The sequence below is a fragment of the Chiloscyllium plagiosum genome, chromosome 9, assembly GCF_004010195.1.
Source record: "Chiloscyllium plagiosum isolate BGI_BamShark_2017 chromosome 9, ASM401019v2, whole genome shotgun sequence".
NCBI classification, from domain to species: Eukaryota; Metazoa; Chordata; class Chondrichthyes; order Orectolobiformes; family Hemiscylliidae; genus Chiloscyllium; species Chiloscyllium plagiosum.
This window is the reverse complement of record NC_057718.1, coordinates 17,094,980-17,117,672: the sequence shown is the minus strand read 5'-3', so window position 1 is coordinate 17,117,672 and position 22,693 is coordinate 17,094,980. Positions and strand designations below refer to the sequence as shown.

Sequence of the window (22,693 nt, the reverse complement as noted above, 5' to 3'; positions counted from 1 at the left end):
TTAATTGGATAGTGCTGCAAAAAGAGTTAGCATAATCACAATGGGTAGAGCAGCCCAACTTCTGAGCTGTCTCATTCCATGATTATACAAGAAAATGGAACAAGATTTATAGCAATGTTAATCAATTTCTCCTCCCCATACGTTCTGATGATGTACAAACAAATTAAAAGGGATAATCAACATCTTATGAATGAAAGCCTAACTTTATGGAAAAGTGATGCAGAAGAAGATAGTTTATAGAATACCATAGAATCATACAATACAGAAGAGGTCCTTTGGCCGATGGAGGGGTCTGCATTGACAAAAACTATCCTAAATCTACACTAGATCCACCTTCCACTACTTGGTCCATATTCTCGAATGTTATGACAGATGTTCATCCAAATACTTTTTAAAGGTTGTGAGATTTCCCACCTCAACTACCCTCCCACGCAGTGTTTGTCACATTCCCACCAACCTTTGGGTGAATTTCCTTTACCTCAAATCCCCTCTAAACCTCCTCCCATCCCCCTTATTGACCTTTCAACTAAGGAGAACAGCGGCTTTCTATTCAGTCCTCAATCTTCTTATTCACCTCAAATCAGGTCCACCCTCAACCTTCACTGTTCTAAAGAAAACAACCCAGGCTTATCTAGCTTCCTTTCATTGCTAAACTGCTCCATCCTGGTGAATCTCCTTCACACCCCTCCAGTGCAATCACATCCTTCCTATAGTGTGGTGACCAGAACTGGGCACAGGCTATTCCAAATGTAGTTAAACCAAAGTCCTGTACAGCTCCAACAATACCTTTCTGCTTTATAATCTATGCCTCGACTGATAAAGCCAAGTGTTCCGTGCACCTTCTTAACCACCCTATTAACTTGCCTTATCAACCTTCCGGGAACTGTGAACAAGCACCTCCAGTTCCCCTGAGCTTGCTCATGTCCTGGCATTCATCGAGAACTCTCTTGTCTTGTTACTTATTCCAAAATGCACACTCTCTCACTTCTTCGGGTTTGATTCCTTCTACCCACTGATCTGCCCAATCTATATCCTTCTGTAACCTAAGACCTTCTTCTTCACTGTCAGCCACCCAGCCAATCTTCAAGTCATCTGTAAATTTACTTACCATCCCCCCACATCCTCATCTATATTGTTGAACAATAAGGGACCCAAAACTGATCTGTGGTAGGCTAATGGACACTAGCCTCCAGTCACAAAAACAACCTTCTCTCACTACCCTCTGTCTCATGTCACTAAACTAATTTTGGATTCACCTTGCCAGGTTATCCAGGATTCCATGAGCTTTTATCTTCGATCCCAATGTCCCATGTAGGACCACGTCAAAGGCTTTGCTGAAATCCATATAAACCACATTAACTGCACTACCCACCTCTATACTCCTGATCACCTTGAAAAAGTTCAGTTGAATTGTTTGGGAATGGCCTCCCTCTGACAAAGCCTTACTGACTATTCCTAATCAGACCTTATCTTTTCAAGTGGAGATTCATTCTGTCCTTCAGATAAACAACAATAGCTTTCCAATAGGAAAGGAAACCGTCTAGTATCAGTTCCTATGTTATGACCACTAACTGATAACAGCTCCCACAGCCATACTATATCATCATCGGCATAGCCAAACTGTCTCTGGGTCTCAGCATTCACGCAGTAAGAATGATAAAAAATGATTTTAAAAATGATGAATTAAGGATGTGGGCAGATCAAAAGAATCTAACCATTATGCCATAAACTACTCAAATTTGATATAATCTTTGCAAATTGATTTCTAACTAATGTAGTTCTTTTATCGATAAGCAGTTTGACGTTGAGTATCTTGGCTTCCTGTGTACTGCCATCATAATGAGAATTCATTTGTTTCCAGTCTCCTGCAGCACTAACTAAATAATTTCAGGCCGGCAATGAACAGTAAATTACATTAATTTGTTGAACCCTGCTACAAAACAGATCTGCATTCAGGTTGCCAGTTTTCTAAATTGTGCCTGATGCACATTAACAAAAACAGACCCTACTCAGTATAGTACACTTGTAGTAAATTCACTGTAACTGGTTTTGTAAAGTGAACAGTATTTATTTCTCACTGCACCTCACTGTTCTGACCCCGTACTCTATTGAAGGAATCACCTGATGCTGAGGGAAATGGGGTGGGGTATGACTGTAGGATGCTAGTTGCTTCATCTACCATTTTCTCTCAGGCATTGCAATCAGGTTCAATCCCCTTGTCCAAACAGTCACAATTTTGAATGAGAGAGATCGGGAGCAAGGTGTCTGGCTGCCGTAAATCTTCTCTATTCTAGATTGGCAACTGTGGTATTGGCAGCAATTTCAGCACAGACTGTGAATCAAAATCAGAATTTTACGGTTTACTCTGAGCTGGAATGGTAAGTTTTCCAACTGGGACATTTAGAGCCAATGCAAATCCATAGAGGACTTAAACACAGAACAGTACAGCACTGAAACAGGCCCTTCGGTCTATTAATCCCACTGCCTAGTCCACATTCCCCTATCCCCTGCTGTTTGTGTGTCTGCCTAAATGCCTCTTAAATGTTGCCATTGTACTTGCTTCAAGCACCTCCCCTGGCAACGCATTCCAGGCACCTACCACACTCTGTATAAAATACTTTCCTCACACATCTCCTTTAAATTTTCCACCTCTCACCTTAAACCTAGCATTCTTAATGTTTAACATTTCCACCCTGGGAAAGAGATTCTGACTATCCACACCTCTCAATTTTAGAAATTTCCATCAGATCATCCCTCAGCCTCTGAAGTTCTAGGAAAACAATCCAAGTTTGTTCAACCTCCCCTTATTAGCTAATGTATTCCAATCCCAGTGACATCCTACTTAATCTCTTTTGCACCCTCTCCAAAGTCTTCACATCCCTCCTATAATGTAGCGACCCGAACTGTATGCAGTATTCCAATTGTGGCCTAACTTAACAGCTGCAACATGACTTGCCAACTTTTATACCTAATGCCCTGATTAATGAAGGCAAGCATGCCATATACCTCATTACTACTTTATTCACTTGCTTTGCCACTTTCAGAGAGCTATTGACTTGTACCCAAAGATCCCTCTGAATATCAATACTCCAAAGGGTTCTACCATTTACAGTATACTTTCCTTGTGCATTTGACTTCCCAAAATGTATCAGGTCACACTCACCCACATTTGTTGTACACTTAAATTCCATCTGTCATTTCTCTGCCCAGCTTTCCAACTGATCTACATGCTGCTGTACCCTTTGATAATCTACCTTATTATCCACAAATCTTCCAGTTTTCGTGTCATCCATAAACTTGATAATCAGGCCACCTACCTTTTCAACGAAATCATTTATATACATTACAGACAACAGAAACCCCAGCACTGGATCCTTGCAGAACACCACGAGGGCTTGTCACAGACGTCCAGTCAGGAAAACACCCGTCCACAAACACACTGTCGTCTATGACCAAATCAATTTTGTATCCAATTTGCCAACTCACCATAGATTCCATTGGACCAGCCAGACCTTTACAAAAGCACTGACAAGTCAATATAGACAACATCTACTGCCCCACGCTCAATTATCTTTGATCACTTCATCAAAAACCTCAATCGAGCTTGCGAGACAATCCCTAATAAATCCATTCTTTTCCAAATCAATGTAAATCCTGTGCCTAAGAATTCTCTCCAATAATTTCCCTCCCATTGATATAAGGCTTATCATCCTATAATTTCCTGGATTATTCCTGTTGCCCTTCTTAAACAAAGGAACGACATTGCCTTTTCTCCAGTCTCCTGAGACCTCGCCTGGGGCTAAAGAATATACAAAGATCTCTGTCAAGACCCCAGCAATTTCCTCTCTTGCCTCCTTTAGTATCCAAGGATAGTTCCCAATAGGCTCTGCGACTCTTCTTTGATGCTCTAAGACACCCAAAATCACCTTCTTAATACTGACATGCCCCAGAATAACAACACACTCCTCTCTAATGTTACCATCATCCATGTCCTTCTCCTTGCTGAACATCGATGTGAAGAACTCATTAAGGACCTCACCCACTGCCTCCGGCTTCAAACATAAACTCCCTCCTTTGTCCTTGAGTGGGCCAATCATGCTTGCCAAGAATATTTAATGGCCCCTTCTAGCCCTCCTAATTTCTTGTTTAGGTTAGAATTGTAGATTCATTATGATGTGGAAGCAGAGCATTTCACCCATCGTGCTTGCACCAACCCTCCTAAAAGCACTCCACCCACTCCTGCTCCCCTACCCTATTCCTGTAACCCTGCATTTCCCATGGCTAATCCACCCACCTGCAGTACCCTGGACACTATGGGCAATTTAGCATGGCCAATCCACCTAACCTGCACATCTTTGGACTGGGGGGAAACCGGAGCACCCGGAGGGAATCCATGCAGGCGTGGGAGTATGTGCAAACTCCTCACAGACATTGGAATCGAACCCGGGACTCTGGCTCTGTGAGACAGCAGGACTAATTACTGGGCCATCGTAACACCTCTTTCTGGTTGTCTTTTCTGCTTCCATTACACTCCCCAAGGGCCTTGTTTGATTTTAGTTTTCTAGACCTTACATATGCCTTTTTCTTTTTAACTATACTTTCAATATCTTTTGTCATCCTTATCTTTCATCCTCACAGGAACATGCTGGTCTTGAACTCTGATCAACTGGCTTTTGGGCTCCAAAATTAAATGGTATATTTCTAATCATAAAATATCTAAATTAAACCAGATAATGAGTATGTTATACTGACCTCTGAGCATTACTGCGATTGACAAGGGGTAGAAAATCCATGACAGCCACGTCTATGAATTTCTGAGCATTGGCAATAACCCTGAGAACAGCATCGATATTTTTGGTGCGGCCACTGGGGCATAAATGTTCAGGAGAGGTCTATGGAGACGGAAGATGTGAATTAGCAAGTATTAATCAAGGTTATGTCAGAATGCTAGTCGCCTGTATTCCATTACTTTTCTCAACACTGGCCAAGGCTACTTTCAGCTGATACATTAGCCAGGAATGAAGTATCAAAGTAGTGTTATCATCTCTGAATGCTCTCACTTCTACAGTTTGAATGCACCCCGTGTAGCTCATGTTTTCTACCATATGTTAGAGTCTGTCATACTCAAGGATATATGTCTCTACTGTATGTTGATTAGGCAATGTTTGCCAGGACCAATAGGAAGACTCCACAATCATCACTAAGCAAGATGCACTTATTGCTTAATATTTACTTCCAGAATTAATGAGGGGTTTCATAAAGTGTAAGTCTGCCCCATTCTCTGACAAAGCTGGCAATATAATAGGTACCAAAATGAAACATTACTTACAGCTAGATAGACATCGGCTTCAAACCCATTCAGCTGTAGTTTGAGGGGGGATTGCATGCTGGAAATACCGAAGAGCTTCTTTGACCAGATTTCAGGTGGAGAGTCTTGGTACTCTAGCTGCCAATACACGGAGAAGACTTTGTGCAGGTCTAAGCCGAGGCAGCTGCAGTTGTACATGATGATACCCAACTCTTTCATCTGTGGAATTGAAGTGAATTCTGTTCAAGGCAAAGCAGCAGATGGAAGTTGTCAACCTTGTTCTCTTCTACAACTACAAGGAGACATGTCTATGCATTGCTAATAAGGCTGGATATCTTAAACAAGACGCAAAGATGGTTCAGAGATGGGAGAATCTCCAACATGGGTGTATTTGAATTGACAATACTTCAGAAAAAAAAAGATTTATTTTATTCACTTCTTGATCATTGGCATCACTGGCTGGCCAGCATTTACTGCACACCCCTAGTTGCACTGAAGATGGTCGTGAGCTGCAGTCCATGTGTTGTAGGTAGATGAGTATTTATACACTACATCTTGTGACCTCAGGACATCCTAAACTGTTTTACAGTCAAACACATTTGTGATATAGTCACAGTTGTAGTCTATGAAAATACTTAGGTAATTTTTGCACAGCAAGCTCTTAAACAAAAAAAAGCATAATGTCCAGACACTTTGCTTTCTATGTTGCTGATTCATCAGATCACAGGGAAGATCTCATCTGCTCTTCTTAAAATAGTGCCATGGGATGTGCTCCCATACTGAGAAAGCAGACATTGTCTCAGTTTAACGTCTCAGATGAAAGATGGCACCTCTGACTGTCTCCATTTCCTGTCTTGCAGTGAAGTGTCAGTGTCGATTTTTAAGCTGAAGGTTTCTATTTTAAAAAATGGGATTTCAACCTACAAACTTTCCGACTGAGAGGTAACAGTACTGTAACCATACAGTAACCTGTACAGTAAACAGCCACCAAGTGTAAGCACAAAAATGTCTGCCTCCCAAGAATACACTTTCAAGAGAAACTGAAATATTTTGAAGAACAACACATCTTCAAAGGTATATAACGTGTCACCAGAAAGTTGTGACAAGACACTTAGAAAATCTTAACATTATCAAGCAGAGTCAGAATGGATTTCTGAAAGTAAAATCATGTTTGACAAGTCTGTTAGTTTGTGAGGATTTAACTAATGGTTTGGATAAGAGGAACCAGTGGATTTTCTAAAACATTTTAAAATGCTACACAAGACATATTACACAAGATCAGGGTTCAAGGGTATAGTTAGTATGGAGTCAGGATTGGTTAATGATCAGAAAAAAATAGGAGGAATGAACAGGGCATTTCAAGTTGTAACTACTCGAGTGCCACAAAGAGGAGTATTTGAGTGTCAGTTATTTACAATCTACATTAATGACTTCGGTGAGTGGTCCGAGTGGGACATATTCAGTTTTGGTGACACTGCAAAGTTGGATGGAAAAGTAAGCATTGAAGAGCTCACAAATGAACCACAGAAGGATTAGATAGCTGGGCTAAGGGGCAATAACACAGCAGATTGAATATAATGTGGCCAAGTATGATAGTATCCAAGTGAAAAAAAAAACAGAATGTTTGTTTTTTGAATGGAGGGGATAAGGCAGTGTGCTTATTCAAACGAACTATAATGTCTTTGTACACGAGGTACTGAAAGCCAACATGGAGAGGCAGTGGTCTCATGATAATGTCACTTCGCTATTAATCAAGATGGCCAGCTTGGTACTCTTGAGCATTTGGGCTAAAATTAGAATTAGAATCAGAATCCCTACAGTGTGGAAACAGGCCCTTTGGCCCAACATGACCACACCAACCCTTCGAAGAGTAACCCACCCAGACCCATTCCCCTACCCTATATTTTGCCCCTACCCTACGGGCAATTTAGCGTGACCAATTCACTTGACCTGCACATCTTTAAATTATGGGAGGGAACCGGAGCACCCGGAGGAAACCCATGCAGACACGGGGAGAATGTGCAAACTCCACACAGACAGTCGACCAAGGCTGGAATTGAACCCAAGTCCCTAGCACACTGAGCCACCGTGCCATCCCTGTTGTGGTACATGGGGAAAATGTGTTTTATATTTTATTTGAATTAAATTATACGGCTAGTTTCAAAAGAATAATCACAAAGCTATAAATGATTGTTGTTATAAAACCCACTTGGTTCACTAATGTCATTTTGGAAATCTGCCATCCTTAACTGATCTGACCTAAAGATAACATCAGATCTATAATAATGTGGTTGACATTTGACTACCTTTTTAAGTGGCCAAGTAAACCATTCAGTTCAGGGGCAATCAGGGATATGCAACAAATGTTTATCCCATGAATGAATGAAGAATAAAAAGGTACAGCAAGCAATTAGGAAATGTATAAGAAAAAAAATGTTTTACTACAATTATACAGAGCACTATTGAGGCCGCCCTAGAGTATAGTATTCCGTTTTGGTCTCCTTACCTAAGGGACAATGTAATTGTTGTAGAGGGAGTGCAGCTAAGGTTCAATGGAGTTATTTCTGGAATGTGGGGATTGTTCTCTGGGGAGAGATTGAATAGACAAATCCAATATTTTCTGGAATTTACAGTGAATCTAACTACCAAGAGGGGAAGAACAATAAAAAAGTCGAAAAACTGTATAACTTGGAAATGTCGTCCACTGGTCAGGAAAGCTGAATTGGACTGCTATGTCTCATTCACCAGTTTTCCTTTCTGGGTAAAACATAAAACATACTTAGAGATTGGAAGGGGTAGACACTGAGAAAATGTGTCCTCTGACTGGTGAATTTAGGTCACTGTGGTCAGTTGTTTAGAACTGAGATGAGGAGAAATTTACTCTCTCAAGGAATTGTGATTTGTTGTTGTGGTTCTGTTCGCCGAGCTGGAAGTTTTTGTTGCAAACGTTTCGTCCCCTGGCTAGGCGACATCATCAGTGATCAGTGACCATCAACAAACACATCGACCTGGACCCAATATACCAACCACTACAGCGGACAGCTGAAACTGACAACCGGAAGTGGCAGGGACAGACCACTATAAACACCGGAGGAAACATCAAAGAAGCGCTTCGCAGGAGGCTCCCAAGCACTGATGATGTCGCCTAGCCAGGGGACGAAACGTTTGCAACAAAAACTTCCAGCTCGGCGAACAGAACCACAACAATGAGCACCCGAGCTACAAATCTTCGCACAAACTTTGAATTGTGATTTGTTTCTTACTGAACTCAGAAAGCTCAGTTGTTGAGTACAGTCAATAAACAGAGCAGTGGATTTGTTAGGTACTCAGGGAATTAACAGATATGGGGATAAGGCAGGCAGGGGGAGTTCAAGTAAGATCAGTTGCAACCTTATTGAGTAGCTGAGCAAGCTCAAAAGGAGCCAAATGACTTCCTGCTGCTCCTATTTCAGATGTCCTTGTGTTCCAAAAAAACACAAAACCATAAACTATGGGTTCATAGTAAACATGAACACACATGGATCATTTTTATGGGAATGCAATTGGATACAGTCCAGAAATTCTCTTCAGATATCCGCGGCTTATATAAAAATGAAAAGGTTAAGCTTCAATCTCATTTAATTACATTCTCTGTCAATTGCTTCAAATACTTTACAAACAAAAATGAGCACAATTCATGTTACCACCTCAGACTGAATGGTCTCGCTGACTGAAAGATTGATCTGTGTAGTCTGTGAGGAATACAGAATTTTAATTTTGGCAGGTTTGACAATCTAAAAGCAAGAGAAAAGCATTTTTACAAATGAAAGACAGTGGATGATTGCGCTGCATGCAGAATCAACTTTATTCTAATAATGTATTAGCTCGATAAAAGATATATTGTACATTAACAGGGTATTAACAGTAAGGCTACCTGCCCCCAGGATTAGCCTGGAGTCAGCAGGAATTTAAAATTAGTCTCAAATATGGTGCTGTGAGCAACTCAGAAACAAAATAATATGGACATTTAAAAAGCTATCTTTCTGAAAGTTGAGGCACATTGCCAAAGGTCTTTCTCTTGCACTCATCAGGCCAAATGAAACAATGCCAAATTTCAAGTGATAACGACTTATAATAAGGAGAAAAGGTGCTGATGGAGGTCAACAACTTGACAAACTGTACACTAGTTTTCATTTGCTTTAATAATTTAACATTTAAGGCAGGTATTGGGGCAGTTCAAAAGACGTTCACTAGGCAGATTCCTGAATGGGTTGACTTGTCAAGAATGGTAAACAGGTTAGGTTTTTATTCATTGGAGTTTAGGAGTGATCTTATTGATATACACAAGATTCTGAGGGAGCTTGACAGGGAAGCTGTCGAGAAGATATTTCCATGAATGGACTAGGGAACATAGTTAAAAGAATAAAAGAAAGAGTCATTTAAAACAGAAATGCAAAGGAATTTCTCCTGAGGGGAATGAATATTGAGAATTTTTAACCCCAGAGAATTGTGGAGGCGAGATCACCAAGTATTTTAGATTAGATTCCCAACAGTGTGGAAACAGGCCCTTTGGCCCAACAAGTCCACACTGACCCTCCAGACCCATTTCCATCTGACTAAAACACCTAACACTATGGGCAATTTAGCATGGCCAATTCACCTGATCTGCACATCTTTGGACACAGGGAGAATGTGCAAACTCCACATAGGCAGTCACCAGAGACTGGAGACAAACCCGGATCCCCAGTGCTGTGCAGCAGCCGTGCTAACCACTGAGCCACCATGTCACCCACCGTATTTAATATTAAGGAGTTGAGTACACAAGGAGTTGGCACATAGAAGAAGTTAAGGCCTGGGACAGATCAGCCATGAGCTAACAGAATGGTGGGTCAGGTTTGAGAGACTGAATGGCCTACACGTTCGGATTTCTTTTATTCTTATGTAACTTCCCCAGTCAAGATGCTGTTGTTTAATAATTGTATTGTTCTTGAAGCCAGTTTAGTGGTTGGAAAACATAACCTAGGCTGACTCTTTAGTGCAATATTGATCAAATGCTGCACTGTTGAGGGTGCCATATCCCAGACAAGGCATTAAAATGGGGCTTAGAATGCTCTCTCTCGGGCCATTTCAGAGTGGAGTTATGGGACAGTCACATTTCTATTGGTCTAGAGTCACATGTAGGCCAGACTGGCTTAGACAGTGTTCCCTCCCTAAAGAGGCATTAGTGAACCAGGCAGTTTTTATAACAATGTGCTGTTGACACAAACTCTCAATTTCAGATTTATTAATTGAATTTATATTCCACCAGCTGCCAGGATGGGATTTGAACTCAAATCAACACAGGAATAGACTTGTCATTCAGTCTAAGGTGATTAACATGAAACAATTGACAGAGAATGTAATTAAAAGAGATTGAAGTTTAACCTTTCATTTTTACATCAGCCAGAGACGCCTAAAGAGAATTTCTGGAATGTATTCAATTGTATTCCCATAAAAGTGATCTATTGTATGTGTGTGTTTACTATGAACTGCAGTTTATGGTTTTGTGCTTTCTTTGAACACAATAGCCTCTAGATTACTAACTTAGTAACATTTCTGAAATAACTCCACAGAGATCGGTATCCTGTCACCAAGTTCCCCTTTATTTACACAGAGATTCCTTGACACTGATCCAGCTCCCTCAGAGCCAGCTCTCAGAGTGAACTGAACCTCTAACACTCCTGTTTATATCTGTCAGCCAAGGCTCCCTGATTGGAGCAGATTAACAGCCCCAACCAGAGGACTCATATTCTATGTCATCCACCTGGCTGACCTTGTTACAATCACTACAATTATCACCACGTCATCTTCTCCACCTCAAAAACACTTGGCCATCTATGAACTTGTAGGTTTTGATTGATAAAATATTTTACTCTTGGTCCAAAGTTACAGCTGCCAGAAGTTCTCCTCCCAACTACTGTTTTGTTCTGCCAAAGGTCAGGCTTCTTAGCTGATCGAAGTTTGCCGGGCCAGTTTCCAATGATATATGAAATACGGCAATTGCACAGTTTTAGCCAGTTATCAATACATGGGTCCAATTTACATTTGACTTTTACAATCATTCATTATTATTATTAAATGGATGGAATTGCAGCAGCATCAGGCCAGAGAAAAAGGGGGATCCAGTCTGTAATATTAGACTGGGATTGTAAAACACGTTCGCCGTAAAAAGTTATTTATGACTTTTTCTCATCGCGAATAACAAAAGCATTCAGCCAATGAATCATGAATGCTTGCTAAAATTTCACAGTGTAAATCGCCTCACAACAATAATGCTGCATTGCTACAAGAACAGTAATATTAGGAATGTCAACTTCTGAAAATACATGAGTAAAATTTGTGTATGATGGAATACTTTTCACTTACCTTTATGAATGCCATTCTAATCTCCATCCAGGACATTTGATTAACACCCTCTCCATCACCTTAAACATCCACTCTCTCCACCAGTGCTGCACAGAAGCAGCAGAAGGTACTGCCCATAGGGTACACTGCAGCAACTCACCCAGGCCACTGAGTGTGGAGAGTGTGAGCTTGATCAGATAGTTGAGTGCAATCCGTCCTTATCAGATATCCACACATTACAAGGCTTCTTTGAAAGTAACAGCCAAAATTACAACTACTGCTGTTTAGAATGATAAGAATAACAGTCAAGGGGAACCACAGCCACCAAGTCATACACCATACTGATCAGAAAACAAAATCATTGCTGGGTCAAAATGCTGGAACTCACTCCCTAACCACACTGTGGATATAACTGCACAACATGATTTGCTGCTTTAAGATTATAAGATACAGGAGCAGAATTTGGCCATTCAGCCCATCAGGTCTGTGCCACCATTTGATTGTAGCAGATATAGTTCTCAACCCCATTCTTCTCCCAGTATCCTTTGATCTCCTTACTATTCAAGAACGTATCAATCTTAATCTTAAACACACTCAATGACTTGGATTCCACAGCCATCAACAACACATTCACCACACTCTGGCTGAAGACGTTCCTCCTCATCTCAATTTGAAAGGGTTGTCCCTTCATTCTGAGACTGTGCCCTCTTGTCCTAGTCTCTCCTACTGATTAGATTAGATTAGATTACTTACAGTGTGGAAACAGGCCCTTCGGCCCAACAAGTCCACACCACCCCGCCGAAGCGCAACCCACCCATACATTTACCCCTTACCTAACACTACGGGCAATTTAGCATGGCCAATTCACCTGAACTGCACACCTTTGGACTGTGGGAGGAAACCGGAGCACCCAGAGGAAACCCAACATCCTTGTAATTATGATCAGATCATTACTATTTCCCTCAATGTGCACCCAACAATTTGTTTACTTTGTTAGTTTTGTTTTTTGGTATCTTTGAAAGTCATCATAGAATCCCTACCGTGTGGAAACAGGGCATTTTGCCCAACAAGTCCACACCAACCCTCTGAGGAGTAACCCACCCAGACCCATTCCCCTACCCTACATTTACCCCTGACTGATCAACAACACGTTCACCACCCTCTGGCTGAAGAAATTCCTCCTCATCTCAGTTTGAAATTGTTGTCCCTTCATTCTGAGACTGTGCCCTCTGGTCCTAGTCTCTCCTACTGGTGGAAACATCTTCCCCACGTCTCTACCCAAGCATATCATTGTTCTGTTGTTTCAATTAGAACTCCCCTCATCCTTCTAAACTCCACTGAGAACAGACCCAGAGTCCTCAACTGTGGGTTGTTTTGACCTGGATGGTGTCAAGCTTCTTGAGTATTTTTGAAGTTGCACCATCCAGGCAAGTGAGGAGTATTCCATCACACTCCAGACTAGTGCCTTGTAGATAGTGGTCAAGCCTTGACTGAAAAGGAATCTCCGTTCTGAAGTTCCACACTGGATTCCTAACGTTAACTCTATTTCTCTCTTCACAAACTCTGCCAGACCTGCTGAGTTTCTTCAACATTCTCTCTACATATTTCAGATTTCCAGTATCCACAGTATTTTGCTTTATTTTGGAAGACTGAGGTGAATTGACACTCTTTTCTGTAACACAGAGGAGGGGCTCAGAGGGCTGTGGATGCCTGACCGGTGCCCGATTTGGGACATCTCCTCAGGGGGCGAAGGAGAATGCAGTGGTCTTTGCCTTTCTAGTTACCAGTGATCCAGATAGAATTGGGAAAGAGGTTCTGTATTCAGAACAGGAGGATGGTGTCAAGCGTCTTGAGTATTTTTGAAGTTGTACCCAGGTTGATTGGACTAACCTACACATCCCTGAACACGGGAAATTTGGCATGGCCAATTCACTTAACCTGCATGTCTTTGGAATGTAGGAGGAAACCAGAGCAAACCCATGCAGACACTGGGAGAATGTGCAAACTCCGCACAGTCACCCGAGGCTGGAATTGAACCTGGGTCTCTGACGCTGTGAGACAGCAATGCTAACCACTGAGCCACCATTCCAGCCTTGGGATAGTCCTAGGTTTTTCCTTTCTGTTCCTTCTAGCTGTTCTCTGACCTGATTTCCCATATTATTTTGCTTTCTTATCCTGTGTCAAAGAGACAGCACATCTTGCCACATTTGATCCCTTGGCCCTGGCCATTTAGTTTAAAACTCTCTCCGGTTCTCTACTTATACACTTTATAAGAACACTGAACCCAGCAATATTGGAACGTAGACTGTCCCAAGAGAACAGCCCTAACTTTCCACAGCACTACTGCTAGTGTCCCATAAACTACACAGGCAGGCCAGGCAGCATCCGAGGAGTAGGAGAATCGAGGCTTCCTGAAGAAGGGCTTATGCCCAAAACATCGATTCTCCTGCTCCTTGGATGCTGCCTGGCCTGCTGTGTTTTTCCAGCATCACATTTTTCAACTCTGGTCTCCAGCATTTGCAGTCCTCACTTTCTCCCATAAACTACAGCCCACTTCTTCCATTCTAGTCTTTGAACCCCATATTAATTTTTCTGAATTTTATATGCCAATTTGAATTTGGCTCAGATGGTAATCTAGAGTTTATAACCTCCCTGAGATTCTGCCTTTTAATTTAGCTGAGTTCCTCATACTCTGTATTCAGAACCTCTTTCCTAGTTCGGTCCAGATGACTAGTAAGTAGAAAGGCAAAGACCACTGCATTCCCCTTCGCCCCCTGAGGAGATGTCCCAAACCGGGCACTGGTCAGGCATCACAGCCCTCTGAACCCCTTCTCTGTGTTGCAGAAAAGAGTGTCAATTCACCTCAGTCTTCCAAAATAAAGCAAAATACTGTGGATGCTGGAAATCTGGAACACGTAGAGAGAATGTTGAAGAAACTCAGCAACGCTTGTGAAGAGAGGTATAGAGTTAACGTTTGGAATCCAGTGTGGAACTTCTGAATGGAGAATCTTTTTTAGTCAAGGCCTGACCACAATCTGCAAGGCACTAGTCTGGATTGTGATGGAATACTCCTCACTTGCCTGGATGGTGCAACTTCAAAAATGCTCAAGAAGCTTGACACCATCCAGGTCAAAACAACCCACAGTTGAGGACTCTGGGTCTGTTCTCAGTGGAGTTTAGAAGGATGAGGGGAGTTCTAATTGAAACAACAGAACAATGAAATGCTTGGGTAGAGACGTGGAGAAGATGTTTCCACCAGTAGGAGAGACTAGGACCAGAGGGCACAGTCTCAGAATGAAGGGACAACAATTTCAAACTGAGATGAGGAGGAATTTCTTCAGCCAGAGGGTGGTGAACGTGTTGTTGATCAGTCAGGGGTAAATGTAGGGTAGGGGAATGGGTCTGGGTGGGTTACTCCTCAGAGGGTTGGTGTGGACTTGTTGGGCAAAATGCCCTGTTTCCACACGGTAGGGATTCTATGATGACTTTCAAAGATACCAAAAAACAAAACTAACAAAGTAAACAAATTGTTGGGTGCACATTGAGGGAAATAGTAATGATCTGATCATAATTACAAGGATGTGGTAGCAGGAGGACAAGGATTGGGTCCTGAATATTATACAACATTCAAGAAGAATGTATAGATAGGAGGTGGTACTGTTAATCAAGGATGGCATTTGTGCAATAGTTAGAGATGACATTCATTCAGGAGATGAGAATGGAGAATTGGTTTCGGTGAGACAAGGAATAGTAAAGAAATAAGTTGTTACTTAAAGGGTGTACAGGCCTCCCAACAGTAAATACAATATAGAACAAATAACAAAGAAAATTACAGCACAGGAACAGGCCCTTCAGCCCTCCAAGCCTGTGCCGATCCAACACCTGAGAGTCACCATGCCTCAGGTGAGGGGTTAGGTTGTGAAGGCAGGGCCTTTATGATCATCACAGTTAGTCAGGGAATTTAACTTAAATACAATATAGAACAAATAACAAAGAAAATTACAGCACAGAAACAGGCCCTTCAGCCCTCCAAGCCTGTGCCGATCCAGATCTTTTATCTGGACCTGCTGCCTATTTTCTAAAGATCTGCATCTCTTTGCTCCCTGCCCATTCATGTATCTGTCAAGATACATCTTAAATGACATTATTGTTCCCACCTCTACACTCTCCACTGTTAATGTGCTCCAGGTCCCCACCACCCTCTGCATAAAGAACTTTCCACGCATATCTCCCCTCAACCTTTCCCCTCTCACTTTGAACTCATGACCCATAGTAATGGAGTTCCGCACCCTGGGAAAAAAGTTTCTTGCTATCCACCCTGTCTATTCCTCTCATGATTTTGTAGACCTCAATCAGGTCCCTCCTCAACCTCTGTCTTTCTAATAAAAATATTCCTAAGCAATTTAACCTCTCTTCACAGCTAGCACCCTCCATACCAGGCAACATCCTGGTGAACCTCCTCTGCACCCTCTCCAAAGCATCCATATCCTTTTGGTAATGTGGTGACTAGAACTGTACGCAGTATTCCAAATGCAGCCAAACCAAAGTCCTATACAACTGTAACATGACCTGCCAACTCTTGTACTCAATACCCATCCAATGAAGGAAAGCATGCTATATGCCTTCTTGATCACTTTACTGACCTGTGTTGCCACCTTGGGGGAACAATGGACCTGAACACCTAGATCTCTCTGTATGTCAATTTTCCCGAGGACTTTTCCATTTACTGTATAGTTTGCTCTTGAATTGGATCTTCCAAAATGCATCACCTTGCATTTGCCCAGATTGAACTCCATCTGCCATTTCTCTGCTCATCTCTACACTCTATCTATATTCTGCTGTACTCTCTGATAGTCCCCTTCACTATCTGCTACTCCACCAATCTTGGCATCATCTGCAAGCTTGCTAATCAGGCAACTGATACCTTCCTCCAAATCATTTATATATATCGCAAACAACAGTGGTCCCAGGATGGATCCCTGTGGAACACCACTGGTCACAGGACTTCATTTTGAGAAACTCCCTTCCACTTTTACTGTCTCCTCGTGCCCAGCCAGTTCTCTGTCCATCTAGCTAGTACACCCAGGACCCCATACAACTTCACTTTCTCCATCAGCTTATCATGGGGAACCTTATTAAATGCTTTACTGAAGTCCATGTATAGGACATCAACAGCTCTTCCACCATTAATCAACTTTGTCACCTCCTCAAAGAATTCTATTAGGTCATGTCTTACAAACCTTCGCTGCACAAAACCATGCTGCCCATTACTGATAAGCCCATTTTCTTCCAAATGGGAATATATCCTATCCCTCAGTATCTTCTCCAGCAGTTTCGCTACCACTGACGTCAGGCTCACAGTCTATAATTACCTGGAGTATCCCTGCTACCCTTCTTAAACAAGGGGACAACATTAGCAATTCTCCAGCCCTCTGGGACCTCACCAGTGCTCAAGGATGCTGCAAAGATATCTGTTAAAGCCCCAGCTATTTCCTCTCTCGCTTCCCTCAGTAACCTGGGATAGATCCCATCCGGACGTGGGGACTTGTCTACCTTAATCCCTTTTACAGTACCCAAAACATCCTCTTTCCTTATGCTGACTTGACCTAGAGTACTCAAAGATCTATTCCTAACCTCAACATCCATCATGTCCCTCTCTTCGGTGAATACCGAATATACTGAAGGGTAAAGTATTAAAGAAAAAATATTGGGAGCTTGTGATAAAGGGACAATGGGTGACAATAATCCAGAAATAAACCAGAAAAATCAGACTGACAGGAGCAGACTTGATGAGGAGTTCACAGAATACTTTTGAGATAGTCCCTTAGAGGAGAATGATCTGAAATTGAGCAGAGAGCAGGTTATTTTAGGCTTGCTATTATAAAATACATCAGGATTAATTAATGACCTCAGAGTAAAGACACCCCATAGGTAGCATCAAACACAATATAATTAAATTTTTAACTTTAATTTAAATTAAATTTTACTTTCAGCTTGAATGGATCTAAGATTGTTTCCCTTATTCAAGTTGAAAATCTCAATGAAGTCATGAAAACGGAGCTAACCAAAGTGAACTGACTTTCAGGACCATGGGATAGGTCAGTAAGTAAAGTTATACTAAGTTAAAATCGCCATTGTCATAGAGCACCATAAAGCTGCTCTGTCATTAGACAGAGACAGAGAGAGACAGACAGAGACCTGAGAGTCACCATGCCTCAGGTGAGGGGTTAGGTTGTGAAGGCAGGGCCTTTATGATCATCACAGTTAGTCAGGGAATTTAACTCATGCTGTTACAGAGCCACGCAGCACAGAAACAGACCCCTCAGTCTAACTTGTCCATGCTGACCAAGTTTCCCAAACTAAACTGGCCCCATTTGCCTGCATTTGGCCCATATCCTTCTAAACCTTTCCCATTCAAGTAGCTGTCCAAATGTCTTTTGGATATGATTACTGTACCTACCACTTCCCCTGGCATTTCATTTCTAATATGCAGCAGTATCTGTGTGAAAATATTGTCCCTTAGGACCCTTTTAAATCTTTCACCTCTCACCTTAAAAATATGCCCTCTGGTTTTGAATTCCCCCACCCTAGGGAAAAGACCTTTGCTATTCACCCTATCTACACCAGTCATGATTTGATAAAGCTCTACAAAAGGTCACCCCTCAACCTCCTACATTCTCTGAAAAATGTTCCAGCTTATCCTATAACTCAAATACTCCAATCCTAACTCAAATCAGCCATCCAGCCAACTGAACTAACTAACCCCATTAGGTCAATAAAGACACAGTGGAATGCATTTAAGAGGCTATTTCAGAATAGTCAGAATAAAAACGTTCCTACTGAAGGGGGTTAGTTGGCTGGTTACAATTGCAGAGCAATGCCAACCTCCAGGATTTAATTCCCATACTGGTTGAGGTCACCATGAAGGACTGAGGCAATGGTGACCCTTAGGTTGAACTCACCACTCATCCATCTTTCTGTAATGAGAGAGTAGCCTATGGACCTTGGATGAGGGAGATATTTACCTTCTACTACACTCACTTTCTCACTGTAAAGCAAAATTCTAAAGGAAGGGTCCACCATCCATGGTACACTAAAAACATTATGGAAGACAAATCTCAGGGCAAAAGCAAACAATTGTGCAAAGTTGAGCAGCACATCAGATGATTGGACAGAATGCAAAATTGGCAGAAAATCACCAAAAGGTTCACAAAGAGAAAGAACTTAGTATATGGGAGGGAGCTAGCTGGAAATTTAAAATGGATAGTAAGTCTGAAAAACCTTAAGGTGGATATGGAAAAGTTGTCTACTTTTAGGGGTACATCCAAAACCAGGCAGCAGGTTTTAAAATTCAGCATCACTTTTTTAGGACAGGAGATGAGGAGAAATCTCTTCCTCTCAAGGAACTGTGCAGCTTTGGAACTCAGCCTCAGAAAGGTGTGGAGGTGGGATCATTAAATAATTTTAAGGCAGAGGAAGATAGATTCTTCATGGATATTGAAGGCTAGAAGGGGTGGATGCTGTATTCCTGCTAATCTGTCCTTAAACTCAGTGTTGTTAGAGAGAGAGAGAGAATTGCAGGATTTTGATCCATTGACACTGAAGAAATGGTGATCTACTCCCTAGTCAGGATGGTGAGTGGCTTGGAGATGATATAATGAATTAATATCTAACCAAAAAGCATAGATCAAGGTTTAAAGAAGAGAGTTATTCAAGCAGATGATTCATCGTCATATTGATGCAATAAATGTTCAACTTTTTCCATTGCAAGTTAATACAGCAGTATAGAATATAAACTTTGTCCTTATAATTATAGCACATGCATTCCTACACATGAATATCATTGCCAAGAGTGTTCATCAAAACATATGGATGTAACTGCAAAACCATCTCAGTCACAAACTACATGAAAATTTAAATGAGGCCATGGGTATCAAGAGAAAAGACATGGTGTTCTTGCAGCAGTTCGAACCACATAGCTCTGTGGCCAACACAGGAATGAAGTACAACTTTCAAAACTTTTTAAACTTTAATGTCAACAATAAATACTCTTGTGGATTTTTTTTTCAAAGTGCTTTGGAATGCTATGATATAAACCAAAAGAACATCAACATTTGTAAGACAGAACTTCTTATTAAATCCCTTTGACCAACAATGTGCCATATAAGTTCTTTCACACAATTAACTCAAGAATATCCAAAAGTCAACCGACTCTATTATCACTACCATCCAGAAAGGATAAGGACAACAAACAAGGGGATCACCACCACCTACAAGGACACTCCAAGCCACTCACCATCCTGATTTGGAAATATATTGCTGTTCATTTGCTGTCATAGGGAGGGAATTCCAGGATTTTAACCAAAAGGGCATTGTGGGTCTACCCAGAGCAACAGTCCAAAAAGGCAATTCATCACTGCCTTCTCAAGACTAACTAGGGATCAGCAATAAATGCTGGCCCAGCCAACAGTACTCATGCCTCATGAGTGAATTACAATAAGTGTCTCTCCTGGAATCGTGTCAATCTGCCTTCTGCTCTGCCTGAGGGTGATCTGGAGGCCAGTATCATAAGAGGTAGTGGACAGATCCTATTGGACGAAAAGTTCATTAAACCAAGTTAGTCTCCCTTCTGGCAGCTTATCCCTGCAAGGGCATCTCCATTTGCTGCTTCTTTAGAGTTTATGACAGTGCACCTAGTAGCATTTTTAATGCACCAACAGTGTGACATTCAGAGAGGGAAGCTTAGGAGGGTTGACTAATGCAACCATTCTGAGAAACAGCAGGTAACATGCAGGTCACCTCCAGCTACTGCCATTGGGCTCTGCACCTGTATTGATGAAGGGCTTATGCCCAAAACATTGATTCTCCAGCTCCTCAGGTGCTGCCTGACCTGCTGTGCTTTTCCAGCACCACACACACACTTGTGTTGATACTGCCCCAGGGAGCCCAACTACTAAAGGCCAAGAGTGCAGCAGTCTATACACTGTCCTTCCAGGCCTGAACATTGGTATAAATAGCACTGTCTAACCTAATCCCAATTGTCCCAGGAGCTGCAATTTGTGATTCTGAGGAGGAGATCTCATTGCCTCTTGGATAGAGGCTGTTTGATGGTGTGAATGAAGGTTACTCCAGGCTCCACTGGTATATAGACTGAGAGTTACAGGGTACAAACCTCTGCTCCAGCTGGTGAGCTTGGAGGCAGGAAACTAGGAGAGGTGGTCTCGGACCTGAAGTCCCGTGTATCCCATTACCACCAGAATTAAATGCTGGGTGGGAATGCTCATGACTGACTTCCTGCCCTACAGCTAAATAATGCCTAATTCATGACCATTGTGTCAATGCTGGGATTAACCCAACTGTGAGCAGGCATGTTACCAGTGCTGTGGGTCAAAGCTGTTAGCTGGGGAGGGTCTCTCCTCCAGCCTGGGTCCTCCATGATCCTGGGATTCTTGGAGAATCGTTCTGACAGTAGCAGGAGCTGCTGGCTTCTGATTACCTGGCGGGAATTCCACCTCTGGTCTTGATTCCAGAGGGTAGGCCCCCTGGCGGCCTTGCCACTGCCTGATTGGCGTGAGGTTCAGTGAGCCTTCTGCAAAGTAGGCACCTCCAGTCACCAGGTGAGACACCACAATAAGGCTCCACCTACGGATACCATTTGCCTCACGTGCTTAGAGACTGACTGCAGAGCCTGCATAATGTCAGAATGATAATTCTCGAACTTTCTTGTTTTCAGATGAATGGCCATGAGATGTAGATTCAACAGCATCCCTCACGTTCTGCTGGGAGGATATTACCCACTTCTTCAAATTCATTCTGACACTGTGGATCACCTCCTGCTACACCCTTACCAATGTGGTTGAATTTGCATTGGGTGACCATAATTGAGTAAATGCGTGGGAATGAAAAATAATTCACCTGGAGGAGTGGAGGGGAAGAGAATGAAAGTTTGTTACTAATTCTATACTTTTTGTATTTAACTGGAAGTATTAATTTGAGATTCACTTGTGTGATTGCCCCAAAGACCAGTACAATCTTTCTATATATCAGAAGTGCTACAAGTTAGGAATGCACAAACTTGAGCTGCTGTAAACATTTCCTACCTACATCCTAACTTACACATCGTACTCACCCATCAGCTCTCACTGATCTACATTATCTCCGGGTTCACAGTGCCTTTAAGCTTCTGACCTTTGTTTTCAAATCTCTCCATGACATGGCAAATGTGAACCACAGCAATCTCCACACAATCCTTCCCCCTACCATTCACCAAATCTTGGCGACCTTCTTCGGCCCTCTGACCCTTCCTCACCTTTGTGCTCCTCCAATTCAGGCCTTGTGCATACCCCCAATTTTCATGGTTTGCCATTGGGCTGCAGTCTACACTCAAAATGCTAGAATTCCATTTCTCTATCTCCCCACTTCTCTCTTCCTTTGAGATGTCCTTTTAAACCTACCCCTAACTATTTTGGTCCCTTTTAAAATATCTCTGTGTGAAATGCTCTTCTGAAGCACGTTAAAGTTACTATATAAATAAAAGATGTTTCACTGTTGTGGTTCTGTTCATCGAGCTGGGAATTTGTGTTGCAGACGTTTCGTCCCCTGTCTAGGTGTCATCCTCAGTGCTTGGGAGCCTCCTGTGAAGCGCTTCTGTGATCTTTCCTCCGGCATTTGTAGTGGTTTGAATCTGCCGCTTCCGGTTGTCAGTTCCAGCTGTCCATTGCAGTGGTCGGTATATTGGGTCCAGGTCGATGTGCTTATTGATCGAGTCTGTGGATCAGCCAGGGAATTCCTAGAGGCAATGGCACTCATCCACAGATTCAATCAAGAAGCACATCGATCTGGACCCAATATACCGACAACTGCAACGGACAGCTGGAACTGACAACCGGAAGCGGCAGAGACAAACCACTATAAATGCCGGAGGAAACATCACAGAAGCCCTTCACAGGAGGCTCCCAAGCACTGAGGATATCACATAGACAGGGGACAAAACGTCTGCAACACAAATTCCCAGCTCGGTGA

The 22,693-nt window shown here is 42.2% G+C and overlaps 1 protein-coding gene across 2 annotated transcripts in view; it reads right to left on the bottom strand.

Moving 5' to 3' along the window:
- Nucleotides 1–22,693, bottom strand: part of pld5 (phospholipase D family, member 5) — an 89,226-nt gene that overhangs the window by 36,630 nt on the left and 29,903 nt on the right. For both annotated transcript variants that reach the window (XM_043695480.1, XM_043695481.1), the window contains exons 6-7: nt 5,330–5,527; nt 4,753–4,892 (exon numbers count right to left, since the gene is read on the bottom strand). In XM_043695480.1, the coding sequence (XP_043551415.1) occupies nt 4,753–4,892; nt 5,330–5,527 (338 nt within the window). The remainder of the gene's footprint in view (nt 1–4,752; nt 4,893–5,329; nt 5,528–22,693) is intronic.